Source organism: Coturnix japonica, chromosome 22 (assembly GCF_054131305.1).
Source record: "Coturnix japonica strain WE chromosome 22, WE-NBRP24, whole genome shotgun sequence".
NCBI lineage: Eukaryota > Metazoa > Chordata > Aves > Galliformes > Phasianidae > Coturnix > Coturnix japonica.
In genome coordinates, this window is record NC_140684.1 from 9,607,409 (window position 1) to 9,626,285 (window position 18,877).

The window sequence follows — 18,877 nt, forward strand, 5'->3', positions numbered from 1 at the left end:
TGGAGATAAAACTGTGCTAACTAACACCAAGGATGTCCAGAGTTGGCTTTGGCTGCTTGTTGGCACCGTGCTGCCATTGGATATTCTGAAGTCATTTGGATGAGATAACCTCTGGAAACCAAGTTATTTTTGTACTTTGAATTCATGTAAGTGGCAGTTAGCGTTCATGGTATTTTAAGGCGCAGAGATTTTAGCTAAAGGATTACTGTGTCGTTAATCAACCTGCTGAATATTCATGATTTAGTGGATTTTTTTTCCCCCCACAGAAGGAGAGAATAATTATTTTGGCTAGCACTTGAAAAGCATGTGTGCTGTTGATAGAACCTCTACCACAGGAGGCAAAAATAGAACTCTTCCATTAGGCATGGAAGCCAACTGATCTTCTTGTTGTGTTGAGGAATATGATTTAGCTGGGAAGTATTGGGAATGGTTGGACTAGATGATCTTCTAGGTCTTTTCCAACCTTGATAATTCTGTGTGTGATTCTCTCCCCAACCCCAATCAATCCCCTTTAGTTCTTCTCATCTGCTTTGTAACTCTTAATGACTTTTGGGGGATAAGAAAGTCAGACTGCAGGAATGTTAGTGAGATGGTAGTTAATTTTTTTTTTAAGTATAAATTAATTTTGGGTTGTTTTGTTGTTGTTTTTTTTCCTTGCTTTTTAGTCAATATTCCGTGATAGCTCTGTGCCAAAATTGCTTCAATCTCACTTTTTACAATTGGCCTTTTATAATTAAAATAGATCGTGCTGTTTATTTGTAACGCAGCAGCACTTAGTTCAGCACGGCGCAGTGAAAGCCTGCTTTAAAACAAGCAGCAGGTGCCCTCCTGTTTGCACAACTCCTTCTGCTCCTGCTTATCTTGAGGTTGCATGGCCTTGCTTTGGTGTAAACAACCAAAACCAAAGTGTTTTGCTTTTCTTTATTTTTTTCCTGGGTTATCACGTGCCCAAACACCCCCCAGCCATGCAGGTGTAATATGCTGGCCAGTATAAGCTGTCCTGTTGTAGGGTATCCCTTAGCTGGGTGGAGCTCCTCTGGATCAGAGCTTTACCCCCTTCAGGTGTAATATACTGGCCAGCAAAAAGCTGTCCTGTTTGTAGGGTATTCCTTAGCTGGGAGGAGCTCCACTGTATCAGATCTTTACCCCCTTAAGGCAGCTGGGCCATCTAAGCGGGTCATTTCAGCGTCTGACTGCAGGGATGCTCCTGACGCCGTTTCCTTTGGGTTCTTTCGTTACAACACCGATCGCATCCTTCGGGCACAGCGCATCCCCAGGCGGCGCACATTGCCGCATCCCGGCAGGTCCGGCTGTTGGGGGCAGGGGGCGCTCCCTGCGGCCGCCGATCGGGGCGGGGATCCGCACAGCTCCGCACCGCCCCCGCTCCCCGCCCCGCCGCTGCTGCGAGGAGGAGGAGAAGGAGGAGGCGGTGAGAGGGGCGGCGCGGTGGGGACCGCCGGGGCACGTCCATGTCCCCTCAGCACCGCGGAGCTGCCGCAGGGCCCCCCCCGAGCCCCGCAGCCGGGACGCACCGTGCGGGGCATGAAGTTGCGGCCGAACGGGGCGGGCGGCCCCGGCTGCGTTGTCCCCCGTGGGGCTGTAGGGGCTGAACGAGCGGCTCCGAGCCGTGCCGCCCGCTGCCGTGCGATGTGCGCTCAGCGGCATCCACCTGCCCGGCCGGTCCCTTAAAGAGGCGGTGGGAGGTTCCCCTCGGGAAGTTTGATGGCTTCTTTGAGGAGAGTCAAAGTGCTGCTGGTGTTGAACTTGATCGCGGTGGCTGGATTCGTCCTTTTCTTGGCTAAGTGCAGACCCATCACAGCCAAGAGCGGCGACTCCTTTCATGACATCCATCCCAGGGCTGAAGTGGTCAACTTGACGGCCCGAGGCATCAGCTCCATCCAGGACGCGGTGCTCAAGAGGCTTTCCCTCCTGGAGGACATCGTCTATAGGCAGCTCAATGGTAGGCACCGCTCTGGGGCACCGAGGGTGAGGTGGGGGGTTCGTGGAGTTTTGGTGGTGAAACCTTATTGCATCCCTTTATCTCATGCACGGGCTCTCGGCTCACTGGTGTAGCATCCCATTTCCAAGTTGTGCTCGGAGCATCTTGCACAGGATGCGAGGAAGGTTCAGCAATTCAAGGCTGCCTTCAGGATGGGGGTGATGGGGGTGCAAACAGCACCACGATTTCTGCATCCAAACAGAAGGACGTTCCGTGGCCGAGCAGAGCAGCACGTGTTATTGATCAGGGAATGGCTTCGTTGCCTCAGGAGTGGGGGGTTTGTATTTGGAAATGAGCTTTTAAATGGCTGTTTGGGTGCAGAAGGTCAGAAAGCAAAAGATGATTGTGAGAAGTTGAGCAAACAATTCAGTATTTCCTACAGCTCAGCCCTAACGGCTGCTAATTGAAACCTCCGTAATGCTTCTCTTTATAGCACAGCAAAGGGATTTCTATTAAAATCTCACCAGGTTCAGTAGTTCTGAGATGCAGAAAAGGAGTTTTAAAGATGCCATGCGGGATAGAGGAACGTTGTAAGGGCGTAAGAAATGTAGGTGAAGCATCTAATTAAAACACTGATGTGGAAGCTCATCTTCTTTAAATTGCTCCCCATAGACTCCCAAGTGGCAGCGTGGTCCCAGCCCAGGCTCCCATTTATTCCTCCCCATCTCTGTAGCGTTAACAACTCCCAGCTTTAATGCTGCAGGATTGGAGGAGTCGGTGCTCCTGGCGCTGTCAGTGTGATTCCCTCGTTGGCTTTTGAAGAGGAAAGTGATGCTCAGCACTGTGCTGGCAGCCGGTGTGTGCTGTGCTGTGTATCAGGAGAGCAGGGTGCCCTTCCTGGGGGGGGTGAGCATCTGTGCTTTGGGGATGGGGTTGCACAAAGCGAGAAGCACTCGGCTGAGTGGGTAGGTGCTGTTTGTGCTGCTGCAGGAGAAGTTTGGGCACTTTGCTTATAGAGGGGCAGCAAGTGCAGTTCAGGATGGGAGACCTGATGCCAGGACCGTGGTATCAGGTGTGTAATAGGGATGCTATCTGCCATCCCACAAGCACACAGAGACTGCTGAAGTTAAAGTGATTGCTCTACTCCATTGGAGGGGAGTGTGGGATGCCCTGCAGTGCACCTGCAGGCTGGTCCTGGAGCCATAGGTGCAAGCAGGGCTACCCTGGGGTAGGGCTGGAGCCTGCTGTGTGCTCAGCATCAGCTGTGCACCCTAGAGCAGGGTAGGCAGGGAGTGTGTATTTGATATGTGTGTTTTAGAAGTGCTCTGGGTGCTGGGCAGTGTCTGCATTGGGCTTCACTAAGGGCAGCAGTGCCCCAACCCCATCACTCTCAAAGGACACCAGCAGATGGGACGGGAATTTGTTCTGCTGCTTGAAGTTGTATTTTGCTTTCAGTCTGACCTGTGCTTCAGCATGCATGAGGCGGTGCAGCACAGGGTAAGCCTGCAGCTTAGGGAGCATCAGGAAGCGTCTGGGCATGGAGTGAAACCCAAGTACAGTTTGGGTGGAAGTGGCTGTGGATTCTGTCTGCGTTGCAGCACTTGGCTGCCTTTCAGTGGGAGTTGGAGCTATTTTTACAGAGGCGAATCTCTTAAGAAGCACCGATTCTGTGCGGATGAAATGAGTGTTCGGATCCCACAGCTGCTGTGGTTTCGGTTCTTTGGAGCAGAGGAGCAGAAAGAACAGCTCTCTGTGGTGTGGCAGCCCTCGTTTTATACGTATGCCTGTTAATTCCCTTAAAGGTTGGGCATAAAAACAAGCTAAGCAGTGCTGTGTGCCTCAGGTCTGGTAAAGGAATGGTTTTACACCTTCATTCTCTCTGAATTACGTATCTCTACGTTGTTCTGGAAGCAGTGCCAGGTTTGTTCCTGCTCTGCAGTGTGATGTTCTGTGCACAGAGAGCTGACACAAACACATCCTGACCCACTGCCCGCACTGACCCTCACCTGGAACATGAGAATATTGACCCGAGCTGGAGTTGGGCATTAATCCCATGAAACATTGCTTGTGCTTGGTTTTCTCTTTTTAGTCACTAAGGGAAGAACTTGGTGAGAAGACTTAGCCCTGTCCAAATGTGTCTATCCAGTCTTTTTGGCCTAAAGCTCCTAGAGATCTATACACATGCCTTGCTCCTTCTAAAGTGCTATTCTTGCTCCTTGTCTCATTGCAGTCATTGGTTCTCCGTTTCCCTCGGTGCCATTCCCTGCCCCTGTGCTCAGTGTGTGCTGCAGGTGACCTTGGAGCGATGTGTCGGAGGCTGTTCCGTGGGCATCTGCTTATCTGAGAATTCAGGGAATTTCTAATTCCTGTTGTCATTTTTATAGACGGAATTTTCTCATTGAGCAGATGCTGGGAGGAAGGTAATGGGACTCTGAAAGGAGCCGGCGTGCTTTGTTTGGGATGTTAACCACAACTTCTCTTTGTGATCCAGGGTGGGGTTTTTTGTTGTATATGTATTTTGTTATATGCTCTTGAGGTCAGTATATGAACCGTGTGCTCATGAAGTAACGCTGCCGTACTGAGAGTCAGAAGTGAAGGGAGGGGGTGTCTGAGTGAACCCCAGGTTTGCACATGGGGAAAGCCAGCAAATCCTATCAGCTCCCACTGAGTGCTTTGAGCAAACAGAAGGGGATCGGCTCAGCTGCCCGCTGGTTATCTCAGGCAGGTATTGAGCCACCTCCCAGTTGTGCTGGGGTAAACATCTGCATGCCTACTTGCTAGCAGAGCTCCGGGCCGTGCTACCTGTGCACGTCCAGCAAAGCTCTGGGTACTGGGTTAAAACCTCTGAGCAATGAAGGAACTGCTGGAATAAGTGGGCCAGAAGATGGGTGAGCAGAGACAGGTTTCCCCTATTGCTGAAGAAACTCACAGAGCAAATTGCTGTTGTGGTTCTGTTGAAGAGGAGCTTTAAATTCCTTGGCAGTATGATAAACTATGCTCTTAAACAAGCTTGTGTCTGTGCTTTTGCACATGCAGTTATTTGCACATACTGAGATACGAACAAGTGTGTGGCAGCAGCCTCTGTGCATACAGATTTTGCTCTCGTCTGCTTATCCCATTGAGAAATTAACTTTGTGTGGACGTCGAGGCAGATATGGTAACACAGCCTTTTGCGTGGTCTCCCTATCCCCCTTGTAAAGTGGCTCTTAATTAACTTAAAACACTTTAGAGATATGTGGATTTACTTCCCATAAGAATAAGATAATGCTTATCTTCTATAACACTTATCGTCCTCAAAGTACATTACAAACTTAGCTAACTACCGAGTATAAAATTATATATGTAAATAAGGCAGATTAGAAGCCGTTCCATCAGCCGTTTAGTGGCGTGTGGTAGTGCTACACCCACAGCTAAGCAATATGAGGGTTTCCTAACAGGTAGGTAATACATAACTGAAGCACAAAGAAGTGCTCTGATTAAGCTAAACAGCTAAATATACAGAACTGAGAGTAGAGTAATTCTCCTTATAGGCAGAACGGGCCAAACTTTAATCACATTAATGAAATCAAATCAAGCCAGATCTTCATGGGAGCGTAGCCTTGCTGCATGAAACCCTTTGATATCGGAGATGGTGACGTGGAGATGAAACAGCACAGTGACACACTGCGATGGATGTGACTGCTGTGTTAACTGATGGTTATCACACTGCATCAGATATACTTTCTTCCCTTGTACTGATGCCGTGACGTTTCTGAAGTGGAAACAAACTATATTACTTTACGTAACCTTACATAGCGACCTGATAAAACACACAGCTTTCGTGCTTGTTATGTACCTGACAAATCAGGCTGCCTTATTCCCTATTGGAAGTAATGGCAACTGTCCAGATTCAGAACATGCTTTTAAAGTTCTCAACTTAAGCTCAGTAGCTGCCAGGTGAGCGGCCTTCATGGTCTGTGGGCACCCGAGGGCTGCTGCCTGTAAGTTGTGCATTGAAATTAAGTCTGATGCTGATCAAAGGATGAGCAGAGCAAGTATTCTTAAGAGAAATAGTAGAGTTGCAAGGTGAGGCTTCACAAAGTCAATTAGGAAGGGTCTGGAAGCTGAGACGTTAATGTGGCATTTAGTTTACAGCCTGACTGGGAGGGACTGATAGATAATTTTTGTTTTCGATCATTGTTTGGCATCATCATCTGAATATTCACAGTCGTTGGCAATGAATGAGTAATGAGCCACGAGCACGTTTGTCATGCAGGGACAGCATGGAATCATGAGATGCAGTACTAGCAAATAGTGACAACGTTGGCATTTTATTCTTGCATGTCAATTTGTGTCTGCCTGACTGGAGGAACAGAACCTGGGGTCGATGGTGAATTTTCCAAAACCACGTCAGATTTAGGCGACCGAATTAGTTGTGAGAGCTCTCAGGGATATACCATAAGCTGTTAAAATTATTGTGGATCTGGCAATATGATTTCCCAACCTCAGCAAGTCCAGTAAGAGACATTTGGAAATGGATGCATTTGGCATCATGCGGGCGTCTAGTGACAGTGCAGAGCCTGCAGGCATCCTGCCTGGCTCCCAGCTGCCACTCCGGAAGGTCACGACTCCACTGTTGGAGCAGTGTCACATCTGCTGGGCTCACACCGCATCTTGGATGCCCGAGGGCTGTTGGAGTGGCAGCAGGCATTGCTTGGACAACAGAGCGCCCTGCTCGCTGGAGATCTGCTCTCATAGAGTGGATGGGCAGAGGAATTTGGCTCTGGGTGTATGCTGACAGTGTGTGTGGGTTTGGGGGGTGTCAGCCCTGCTGTTGGCCATCGCTTTCCCTTATTGCTTCTGTCCTGGCAAAGGCTGCATGTATTTCCCACATGGAAATACAGTGTGTAGTGTGTGAGCAACTCTGGCTTAGTACAAAAGAAAACAGGAGTGTGCTCAGGTAATTAAAAAGGTTTTTCTTGTTTTGCGATTTACGCCACTGCTCTTTACATAAAACCCAACAACGTGGTCCAGCTGTCACAGCAGGCTGGCAGGCTGCCCGCTCTCAGGCTGGGTGAGGATGTTCTGCGTGCTGATATATCTTAAACAGGAGGTGTTTCTAGCAAGATGTCCCTATCGACGTCTGCAAACGGCCGTTCAGACCCAATGTGCGCAGTATTGACCCTGCTGTGAGTCAACAGCAGTGATTCAGCTCCAGTAACGTATCCTAGTGGTACAATATTATTTCCCCTAAGCAGGTTTGGGAATTCTAGCAGCCGTATTTTCTGGCCCCCAATCCCCGTGGTCGAATTTCTTTAGGAAATTTTTGAATGCTTTTACATTTTACTGCTGCAAGCACGGCGAGTTCTGCCTGTAAATCTAATAGCTCATCGACCTGCGTTCTGACACTGGCTGATAGTTACCTAAAAAATAATGCAGTCGTGATGCAATGAGAGCCCTGCGTAATGCGTTGCGTTCAAGGAGGGCACTGCGTGGAGCTTTGCACTGCTGACACAGAGCCATTCCATGCTGCCTCTGCTGCAGCCTTGTGGCTTTGGTGCTTGCATTGGTGCAGAGATGCAAAGTTATCTGTATTAAGACTGATAATTCCCTAAAATCAGGAGTGAGTTGGATAAGGGTTATCACACTGTAACACGAAACAGAGTGAGAATCCATTTAATGATATTTTAATGCTTGCTTTGATTCTCTTACTGGATTTAAAATAACTTTGGTTGGCCTTTATGTGTTTTTCACACTGCACCCTCTCCAGTGAAGGATGTTGGAGCATTTGAATGCTTTAAGTAGGTTGGAGCATAAAAGCCATATTCTGATAGATTTTATTGCGTTTTTTCCTATTTGTGCCAGCAAGACAATAATAGTAATAACTTATACACATTTCTAAGCCTGTAGTCCCTCCATGGAGGGGGATCCATCCGCCCGTTTCCATGAATTTCAGCCTCCAGGTGCTTTCCGTGTCCCCATGAGGCTGTTGGGGACAGGTGGGCTCAGCAGGACGGAGCCAGCAGCATCGTGCAGGGGATCTGTGGGCAGGCAGAAGCTTTCATGTAGAGATGTGCCCCTCCAGGAGTGTCTGGCAGCAGCTGTCGGCCTCCTGCAGTGCCTTGGGTGAAAGGTGCTCCCAGGGTCAGCTCACACCGAGTTCTGGTTGTCTTTGGATCAAGCACTGAGTCAATAAGTGACCTTCTGGGGGAGCTTTATAGCAGCTCTGCACAACCATTAAAGGAGAGATGTTGAGCAACTTTCCAGAGCTAATTAATGCTGTGTTCCCTGTACGCATTTCCTCCCTCCTGATGCTGCTTCTTTGATCCCGTGTAACAACATCAACCCTTGCAAATTAGAGCCAGCTGCCACAAGAGGAAGAGGCGATGCATGGCAAGGAGTGAAACTGCCACATCTCATCCCAGTCTGAGGCACCCGGTGTGATTTACGTCCTTTGTGCAGCTGTATGGAAAAGGGTGATGTTCCCCTGGATGTCCATCTCTGGCAATGATTGGTACAACCTCATATCCAGAAAGCAGTGAGATGAGGAGGCTATGGGTGGGTGAGGTGGAAATCAAGCATGGGTGCCTGGGCATGGAATGGTGCCCGCCTGAGTGGGGACCCTCTGTTTTGCTGTGTGAGTGTTTGGATACACAGCCCTTGCTTGAGGTTTTGCTGTAAGCTGTGGAACGATGGGCATCTGCAACAAATGTGTTATTAGCAATTAGGTATTTTCTAGAAATGAGGTGTAACTGAAAGGATAGGGAGCTCCCCGAGACCTTAATGCCAGACCTATTTCTGTTAGCGGGGCATTCAGAAGGTGTGTGGGTCTAAAGGCTGGGCAGGTATCATTAGCAGCGTGAAGCACAACTGTAACCTCACCGTGGCAATATTACAGGGTTTGTGCTGAAGCACATTTGTAACCTTTGTTTTCACAAGTCCAGAAATGAAGCTTTTTTTTTCTTAATATAGGCTGAATGCTCAGAGTGTGTGCAGGCTGGGTTTTGTCACATCCAAATGTATGAAATGCCGGCCTATTAAAATCTGCTGTAATGATCTCTTTTTCCCATAACTCCTAATATTTGCCATTTACTAATTATGATGTGCCTAAGTGTTTCTCATTTGTAGTACGTCTTTTAAATACTGCAGCTGTCCTAGTTCCCAGCTAACTGCTGGTGATTTTTTTTCTTTAATGTCTCACAGCAGCGAGTAGCACCATTGATTTTTTTGCAGGTTGGCATTAAGCGTTCACCTCACACTGTTCTTCATTAGAAAGTTTTTGATGTAAAGGTCCCTTGGGGAAGCAGCCGCGGTTGGGCTTGGCAGAGCAACAGCAGAGCTGGGGAGTGCATACGTCCCCAATGAGCGTTGCTTTGTGTCTTACACTGGTGCTGAGTCAGAGAGGGCAAGCTGGGAAAGAAGTGTGAATGTGTATTTCTATATGGACACACATCTGTCAGCTCTCCTGCTTTATCCCTTTACATCCAGTGCAATAATTCCTTCTGACTTAAGAGAGACCGGTGCCAGGTGTATGATGAGCTGCCATGGTCCTTCTGCACACGTTTGCAGCCCCAGTGCAACTTAATCCTTGTTTCCAAGCCGTAGGTGCCTTGTTTGTTGTGTGGAAGCAAAATGCTGCTTTCTGTTGGAGGTTGCACCTGACCTACAACCTCGTTTCCCTCCCTTTCCTTCACATGTTCTTAAAAATAGATAGCGATATTTTCCCTTCGTTTCCCTTTCTCAAGCCTTCATGCTGAGCCTTGGCTTAAAACCTTAAGAGCTGAAACTTAAGAAGTTGGAAAGAGAAAAAAAAAAGCTGATCTAGGAGTCTTTTGCCTGGATCAGTGGAGCAAAGGAAGAGGCTGAAGTTGCACAATTGTGAGTCAGAACTTTGCTGAACGTGCTGCGTCAGGATCTTGTGTGATGTGATTATATTTGGAGGGGCACAAAGGATGTGTAATGGCTGGGGCTGAACCTGGAGGTTCAAGCCCCGTTTTCAGCCTTGGATTGGTATGAGCTGAGCTTCTTTCCCATCAGTCCCTTAAGCTTTCACGGTTGAATCTGAGATCTTTTTTCCCCTGCTAGGTCAGTATGACCCTTTGTATTTCATTTGCATTGTGTTATGTCAGAGACCTGCACTTCAGCTATGTACCGAGTTCAGAGCTGGGTGGGAGATACCTGGCAAGCTTTCATTCATTTTTTAACATCTCAGGGTTTTTGTTTTTTTGACTAGTAAATACAGTTTCATATTTATACCCATGCCAGGAATAAATCGAATTAGTCTGAAATTAACTTTTGCTCCTACAATGGTTTGCACGTTTCTAATATTAAGGAGATAAGGGGAGAGAGGAGCAAACCTGCTTTGAAGGCGAGCTGATTTCCATAGCAGGCAGTGACCTACATAGCAGGGGGTGGGGAGAGTAAGCTGACTCGAATATGGGCTGTTCTTTATTTATATGATTTTAAAGGATCTGCGTCAGTGCTCCTGGACTGAGTCCTCTTCTGCCACTCACCTGGGAACTCAAAGCCAACAAAACCTCATTGTCCTTCAGGAGTCTCCTCTGGATTAAAAGCTTTGTGCAGAGGCATTTGGTTGATAGCAGGGTTCAGGTGTGGCTTCAGTGGAACCACAGTTCAGTGTTTTTAGGAAGCCCGTTCCATCGCTTTACTTAAATGGGAAGGAGCAGCGTGCCTTGTGTTGGGCATTTAAGTGCAGGAGATTTGGGAACATCCTTATAGAGAGATACCAAGAGGTGGCAGATCTGGAGAGGAGTTTGACAAGGAGTTGGTCCCATCATAGCAGGAGCTGCAGAACAACACTGCAAGGCTTGTGCAGTCCCCAGGGCTGCAGTAAGCAACGTGAGCGTGCACAGCTGTAGCTCATTGCTCTGTCTCTGGGGTGATCGTTTGCTTTGGTGTAAAGTCAGTGTGATGTGTGCCCAGATCAGAATGACTGTCACTTATGCCAGACATTGAAATACATTGATTTCTGCAGAGAAGTGTGATGAGTCAGTACCAGAGATTGTATAACCTGTTAGAGAGCCAACACTCATTTGGCTGCAGGGGGCTGCCTGCCCTGCTCTCAGTATTTACCCCATTACAGCCTTCATAGCTGTACTAACACCTGCAGGTCCTACAGGCTGTCCAACAAACGGGTTTTGCACTGTTAGGCTCGCTGAGAGAAGGCTTATTTGGCTCTTCCTGGTTCTGTATGAAAATCATAGGACAATGGAATGGTGTGGGTTGGAAGGGACCTTAAACACCACCTGGTTCCAATCCCACTTCCTTGAGACCAAGTCAGCCAAAATCCATCCAACCTGGCCTTGACCACTTCAGAGATGTGGGGCATCCTCAGCTTCTCTGGGTGACCTGTTCCAGCTCTGCCATCATACTGAAGAATTTCTTTCTTTTATCCAGTCTACATCTATGCTCTTTCAGTTTTAATCATAACTTGATTTGCATCACTTGCAGAATAGTTCTTAGAACTAGGACCTGAGTTGGGTACAGGTCATGCACTGCAAGAAACAGTGAGGAACTGAGCTATTGAATGCTTCTAAGTTGGTATTCTGCTCCTGCATTTAAAGGAGCAAGGTGTTCTTGTGGGCAGAGAACACGCTGTTGGTCTGAACTGCTGGTTGAGAACATCTTGACTGAGCTGTTCTTAACAAGTTCAGGTAGCAATGAAGATCCACTCCTTTATTCAGACAATATAGTATGACATTTTCTCTTCTAACCCTGTGCAGTGATAGTGCACAGTGTGCCTTGCCTTTGCCTGGAATATCCTCCTCCTTTTTCCCAGTTCTGGAGTGCAATGAGCTTAAGACTTCCCTGCCCTGCAGGTACTTGCATTTCACTGCAGCCATATGCTGGGTTTGCAAAGCCCATTGGGAATTGAGCAGGATCTATGAAGCAAGTTAAAAATTAAGAAGCAATGAGTAGGTGAGAAAAGGCTGCTCACAGCCTCTGAAGGGTGTTCCTGCTTGTGTCTCAGCTTGGCTCTACACAATTACTGTGCCCTGTTGCTTTTTTTTAATAGAATTTCTTTTTCTGTGACTCAGAACTCAACTCTTTTCCACTGTTCACTAAGAACAGCGAATCTGAGAGGTATAGAGGAAGTCCCATGACCTGCTTTCAATGTATGTCTTCAGTAATGTGTAAAAGAAAAGCTGAACACAGAACAGCATGGACTGTTTGCAGCTATTCCTCTTGCACCGTGATCCTTGCATCTCAGTGTTTCCCAGTCTTGCATGATAGACTCTCTTGTTTAATTTCAGAAAGCAGTAAGGCTTTGATTTTCACTTTTTTTTTGTAGCACTTGTATTTAATGTGTCTGTCGATACGGTGCACTCCAGATTTGTGTGTGCCGATGGTGCAGAGCGTAAACCGCCTGAACTGAAATGTAAAACATCAGATATTTTACAGTGTCATTAAAACAAGTTGTGTCTATAGTAGGGTTTTAATGATTCCTTTCAGGAGGATTTATTTTAATATATATAAAATAGAAAAACTTTAATCAGCTGGACTGCTGCAGAGATAACAAGGCAGTGCTTTCTTAGACATTTGTCCGTTTGTTTAAATATTAAAATAGGTGAAGCTTAATTAAAAAAATCTTATTTTGCAGGGCACTTTAGGTAATTCTGAAATGCCAGCTGATTGCTTGCAGCCCAGTGTGCCCAGTTAGAGAGAGGGGAGTGAGCAGAGGATGTGATGTGTGTGCCTGGAGCCTCAGGGCCACATCCTGCCCTGCAGGGAACATTGTATCTCCTGTCTACCCATGTTACATGTTACTGTCTACATGTTACATTTGCACTATGTGAAAGCAGGACTTGGGGGTCAGCATAGCTCAGCAACTGGGAGGTGTCCTGAAAGGGAATCCAGCATGTCATGTACCTGCCTTCAAATAACTGGTAAACAAATTGTGGTTGTTAATTTCCAAGGTCTTTGGGGTTCTCGGCCAGCACTGACCATCTCTGCCAGTGCCCAGAATGTTAAATCTGAGATCAGAAGTCCCAAGGGTGTTATGGGACACTGTGAGTTGGTCTCCTAGAGATGTGATTCAATCTGTGGTAACACAGATGTGGGAAGAATAAGTCCCCTGAGTCCCAACGTTTGCTTGGTGTCAGCAATCTGCTTCTTTCTCACCATCTTTTCATTCAGTTGTTCTGTGGTGAGGTTATAAGCTACAAGGATTAAACCTCACGCTTTGAAACAGAAAGCACTTCTGCTATCAATTGCTCCATATGGACAGCACGGACAAAGAAGGCTGAAGGCCCATGAGAAATGTCCCAGAGTTTTTGTCCTCAGGATTTGGGAGCTGGCAGAGCTCAACTCCAGGGAGGAAAGCTCAAAGATGGTTGAGCAATGGTGATGACAGTGTCCTTTTTGAGATGTGCTCGTCCATGGCACAGGATAAAGACGTTCCCATGAGTACAGAGATGGAAATAACAACAGCAGAGCTCTTGGATCCAGTTGTGAGAGATGGAACAGATGGGCTCTTGTGTGCAAACAGAACGTTTTATGCATTTGCTGGCACAGCAGCCAGTTGTGTTTGTTGGAGGAGTGGAGCTCCAGTAAAGCCAGACCTTGGAAAAGCCCTGAAAAGCATGTTTTCCTGAGAAAATTAATTAACTAGTTGTTTTTTCTAATGCACATAGACTGACAACCTGTGCTGGTGCACGTGGAGGTTGTGTATTGCCGAGCCCTGTGATTTCTTACCTCTTGCTCCTTTGAAGCTCCAGTGATTCCCTTGTACTGCTTTCCTTGTGTGCCTGGGATACAGCAGTGCCCCATATTCTGTGTAGCTTTGGATGCTTTATCTTCTTTGCAGCCCCTGCTGAGCAGCTCCATCACTGCTGATAGAGCAGCGGAGGTGGGGTCTGACTCAGTGGAACATCCTGGAACCAATGCAATCTTACAGTTTAAAAAACAAACCCTACTGCAGCAGTGACATAATATAGCCAGTTCTGTGTGGAAGTGAATATAGAAAACTGTCAGAGAAAATCTGTGTTTAGGATCTGTGAAATCAGGTTGTTAATGTCTTTGAATATCCTTAGTACCTGTTTTCCAAGTAGTGCTTCCTAGTTGCTTTCTGGTACTGAAGTGAGCTGTCTGGATGTAGCATACCTGTGAGCTTTCAGCTTGGACCAAGCCTGGGATAAGCAGCTTCCTTTTGGCAAGAGGTCTCTGCATTCCTCCCACTGCTCTCCCTTTATGGCTTCATTTCTTCTGCTCTGCCATTTGATTTTGTTTTACAGCTTGTAGCATGAGATCCTGAAATCATTTTCATCTGTTAAACAAACATCTATTCCTGGGACTGATGTTTTAATTTAATAAAACACCTTTTATTGTGGGTCAGCTGCATGTGGCAGTTTGTAATGAGCCTCACTGGAAGCCCAGTGGGATGGCAATGTGCAACACATGGGGGTGCTTGTTCTGAGCCCTGAAAGTGGACTTTGCATGAATTCCACCCAATTTCTATTTCTTCTGCTTTTCCTCAAGAGGTTCAGCTCTGGTTTATTTGGACCACATGCTGTCTTTGAAGGTTGGTGCTCAGACCTCTAGAGGAGGGGACACTGAAGCCAAAGCTGAAGTTGCCAATGAATGTTTAGTTGGTTTGAATAGGGTTGGTACTCCCAAATTACATAAAACAGGACTGGGTGCTTAATGCTACTGCCTATTGATCACCCACAGGCACCTGTTATTCTCTAAAAATGTTGTCAGTAGCTTCCAGGGAGCATAATGCTCCACTTATGGCTGGAGCTTTGCACATAAATAACTTGTTAAGAGCTGTGGGAAACCTCTTGTTGTAGCCATCGTCCCTTGATTACAGGGAGTTGACTCTTTCCTGTGTTTGCCTTGTATTTCTCTATTAAGGACATAGGATTATCCTGTAGCAAGGAGCATTGCTGTGCGGAGAAATCTGTGCTCAATATCTCCAGCCTTAACCATTATCATGAGAAGAATAGATTTCTCCTCTTCTGTGTATTAAGGACATGTTGTGACTTTGTGGAATCGCTGCAGGAGTAAATGATGTATGAAATGAGAAATCTCTGCTCAGCGCGCAGAGACACAGCCAGAGCTGTAAAATGTTCGGCTCAAATGCAGCCAGAAAAATCTCTGAAGGATCCAGCATGAGCCCCCATTCTTCCTCTGGTAAAGCATGGTGGTGAGCCGGCAGCTCATGCCACGTGTGTTCGGCACTGCAGCATGGGAGGGAGTGTGGGAAGGAAGGTGATTGCAGAACAGCTAAATGGAGGAGAGCTCGGTTGTGTGAAAAATGCAGAGGTAGTTTTTGGAAGATTTTGATATTTAAATGTCAGGGCTGAGAAGTTTTAATGGAAAACAAACCAAAACTACAAAGCAAGCTCAGTAGCAACTGTTGAAAACAAACAATAACAACAAAAGGTTTGTGTTAGAAAAAAGTTGTGAAATATTGTGGAGGTCATTTCAGCACTTTGGTTCATGGACAGCAGCAGAGCCTCCAACCCCTGGTGGTGTGGGTTCCCTGGATGACCAACCTATCACTGCCTGTGCTTTGTAGAATAAGCTCAGTTCTCTATGGAAAAAAGCATTTTTCAGCTAATTCCAAATCTAAGATCTTTGCAGAGAATTCAGTTGGAGAACAATTAATCACAAAATACATTTTTCTTCTCATCTTTAACAATGAGGTGGAACGACCGAGAGAGATAACTCTCTTGGCCTCATACCAAGAAGCTGCACCAGTGTTCCTGGGAGGGTGCCTGGAACTTCTGAAAAATACATCATCACTTTGGCCAAGGCCAAGTTAATGAGTTAAAGTTATCTGCACTTTCCTACAGCAGTATTAGAGACAAAGCCTTTCCCTTCCTCAGAGTTCCATGGCAGACAGGTGAAGTAGACCCCTTGGATGTTGCAAACCTAGTTCACCCCATGTTTTGTGGGGCTGTGGGTGAGCGTGTCTTGCTGGGTTGCCTCTTTGCCTGCTGCTTCTCACAGTCCCCCTGCTGCCATCGTGCCTCCCCTGCATCTTTCTGACCATGTTCTGTGCTACATTGATTCAGGGCTGGAGCTGAGCACTGATGGCAACAGCTCTGCTGTGATGGATTGCAAATCATCCTAGCATAGCTTTTCTCTGTCACAGTGTTAGGTATGGATAATATGGGCACAGCTGACCTCTTGCAGCTTTGCAGACACCTTACCTTCTGATTTTCGTGGTGCTTTCTTGCTGCATTTGTCACGTGCGAGGAAAAATGATGGTGTTCTGTGCCATCAGCTCCTTAACCGTCACCCTTGCTAAGTCTCTGCCAGGGACAAACAAATCTAAGTTAGGGAGGGGAAGAGATGGAGGAAAAGTAATTTTTTTTGTTGTCACACAGATGTAGCCCTTTGTGCTTTGCTATGCGTTTCAGGCATGTTTGATAAGCTGTAAGAGCTTCTACAGTGCTTGGAGAATGAGGGTACCCGATGGTTCTGAGGTTTTGCCTCTGAATCACAGATTTATGTCATGTTCTATTGAGAAAATAGCTTTATGGAGAGCATATCTGGATGCTTCCAGCAAGGAAGAGTATAATGTAGGTCTTCCACCATCTGATCTCTCATCAAGGGGTGTTCTATGGAGTTGAAGGACAAGCTCCTCTGTCCTGAAGACATTGGAAATGAATCTGTGTGTGCTCACCTGGAGGTCTGTTTGCTCTATATGCCATGTGGTGCTCGCAGTGTTTTTGTACGGCCACATCCTCCTTGACCTTCTTTGTATTGGGAACAGCTGGCTGGCTTATCCTCAGGCGTCCATCTTCTGTGCCTGAACGTACTTCAGTGTTGCTGGGTGAGACCCAATGGAAAACTTCCCCAGATGTTGTTTGTGTGCTGGGGAGAGACAGCCCTGGAGGGGCTTTTACCAGCACTTTCAACTGGTTATTGCAGGAGCATTCTTAGTGCAGTAGCCACATCTCGGGTTTTTCCTACTCACCGCATGCTGTAGTAAGGTTACTATTGTGATGAGCTTCCTCATTCATGCTATGTAGCATGATTAACATTTTATATTCCCTCGGCACTGTGGTGCTGTTATGTCTGCAGAATTTTTTTTCAACATTATGAGTTTGTTCTGCGCTGGCAGAAAATAGCAGCTCAATAATTCCCAATTAGTTTCTGACCATCCCTCTTTTAACCTTCCTCTCAAATGTGGATTATTTTGGGTACCAGACAATACGAGTGCTGCAGTGACTAATTGAGCAGATGATATACGAGTAGTTGGGGAGGCATTGGCCATTTGGAGCTCTTCTGGCAATCTACACTGACAGATTGCTGCGGCCAGCACCGCCAACACCCCCAGAGCACAAATGGGGCACTGGGCCTGGGCTGCTGGGACGGCACTGCTGGACCGGTGGGGACGTGCACAAAGTCAGTAATGGAAGAGTCTGATTTTATTGCTTTTATTTGCTTTTTGATAGAGCGCATCAAAACCCAAGTGAGTTGTATTTCTCAATACACCGATCGACCTATCCCCACCCAAAACCGTGGCACCATATTTCCTTGTCCTTTATCATAAACTCAAGAGAAAGCCTTATCAGTATCATTAGGAGATGTGGCTTCTATTTTGGGAAAGATGTGTTTCAGTTTTCCCTTTGTTCAGCCTGCAGGGGGTACAGTACATCACTTTGAGGCTTTTACTTCTGTAGCTTCAATTCTGTCTTTTTTTTTGTCCCTTCTGTTACAAGCTAATGTCTATGAAAAACGATAATTAGCAGCTTTGTTTTAGATTTTCATCACAGTCTAATGCTTTTAAATCCATGTTTCACAGTAAAATTAATAGTCTGCATTAAAAATGCAACCACAGAACTTCACTGGGGTAATGGAGTAGTGTTTGTAGGGAAATGTAATCAGCTTGTGGTAGAAACCACATGTGTCTGGGAGCCTGCAGAACATGGCTGTGGTGGGAGCCTCTCTGCCTGGGTTTGGAGGGAGCATCTCTCTCCAGTGTTCTGCAGAGTGGTTCAATAAGGCTAATTTTGGGCCGTTGGACAGGACCTCTCCATCAGGGCAAACTGATGTCCCTGGAGGCTCGGAGCCCTCTTTAAATAATGCACAGGAGCACTGCATGCTTTGTAACTCTGCAGCCTTCCCAGAGAAATTGATGTCTTTCATAAGTCTGGTTCACAGAGTCTCATTTTTTGTGTCTGTGCAGGCTTCACCTAATAAACTAGCAGTGTGTTGGGCTATAATTTAAGACCTGGAGATCAATGTATTTTTTTTTTTTTTTTTCCTGTTTAACAACTTGGGAATGAATGCAGAGCTGTTCAAAAGGGGCTGGTTAATGCTAGTGGTTAGCGCGATGTTAGGGGAAGGCGTGGTGGGTAGATGAGCCAGCAGTCTCATGGGTGAGTCTTGGTCCTGGTTTATATTATCCTCTTCCAGTATCTAAGCCTTGACTTCACCTTAAATACCTGGGATGTTTTGAGGCATCCTCTTTGGCCACCTCCTCCTGGAGATGCCTCCAGCCAGGAATGTGTGGCAGCCAGATACCAGAATGAAAGAATGACTTGGGTTGGATCCATATCAGACCACATGACAAGTTGCTCTCCCTGCTGTGTATAACCTCCCCTCAGGTACTGGAAGGCCACAGTGAGGTCTCCCCAGAGCCTTATGTTCTCCAAACTGAGCACCCCCAGCTCAGCCTCCTCTGGGTCCACTCCAACAGCTCAATGGCCAAGGGCAGCAATGGAGGCGTGATGCAGCTCTGCAGGTTGGTGGCATTAGGATGCCTGGCACCAACCTCCCGTTTGTTGTGCTGCTGTTAGTGCTAATGTTGCACTGTTTATGTTAACGTAATTACATTAACATAAACAAAATGTTTATATTTGTCATTGCAAGAGAATCATCATTCACTTCCTTTTCCTGTCTCTCATCTGTGTTGCACAGTCTTATTATTTTTTTGTGTCTTGTAGTCTTAAAATAAGTCTTTATGTATCTTCAGATACATCT

The 18,877-nt window shown here is 46.6% G+C and overlaps 1 protein-coding gene across 1 annotated transcript in view; it reads left to right on the plus strand.

Moving 5' to 3' along the window:
• The first annotated feature begins 1,397 nt into the window (after positions 1-1,397).
• Positions 1,398-18,877, plus strand: part of GALNT17 (polypeptide N-acetylgalactosaminyltransferase 17) — a 127,952-nt gene continuing 110,472 nt past the window's right edge. Inside the window, exon 1 of the mRNA XM_015880996.3 lies at positions 1,398-1,960. Coding sequence (XP_015736482.2) covers positions 1,723-1,960 — 238 coding nt within the window. The 5' untranslated portion in view covers positions 1,398-1,722. The remainder of the gene's footprint in view (positions 1,961-18,877) is intronic.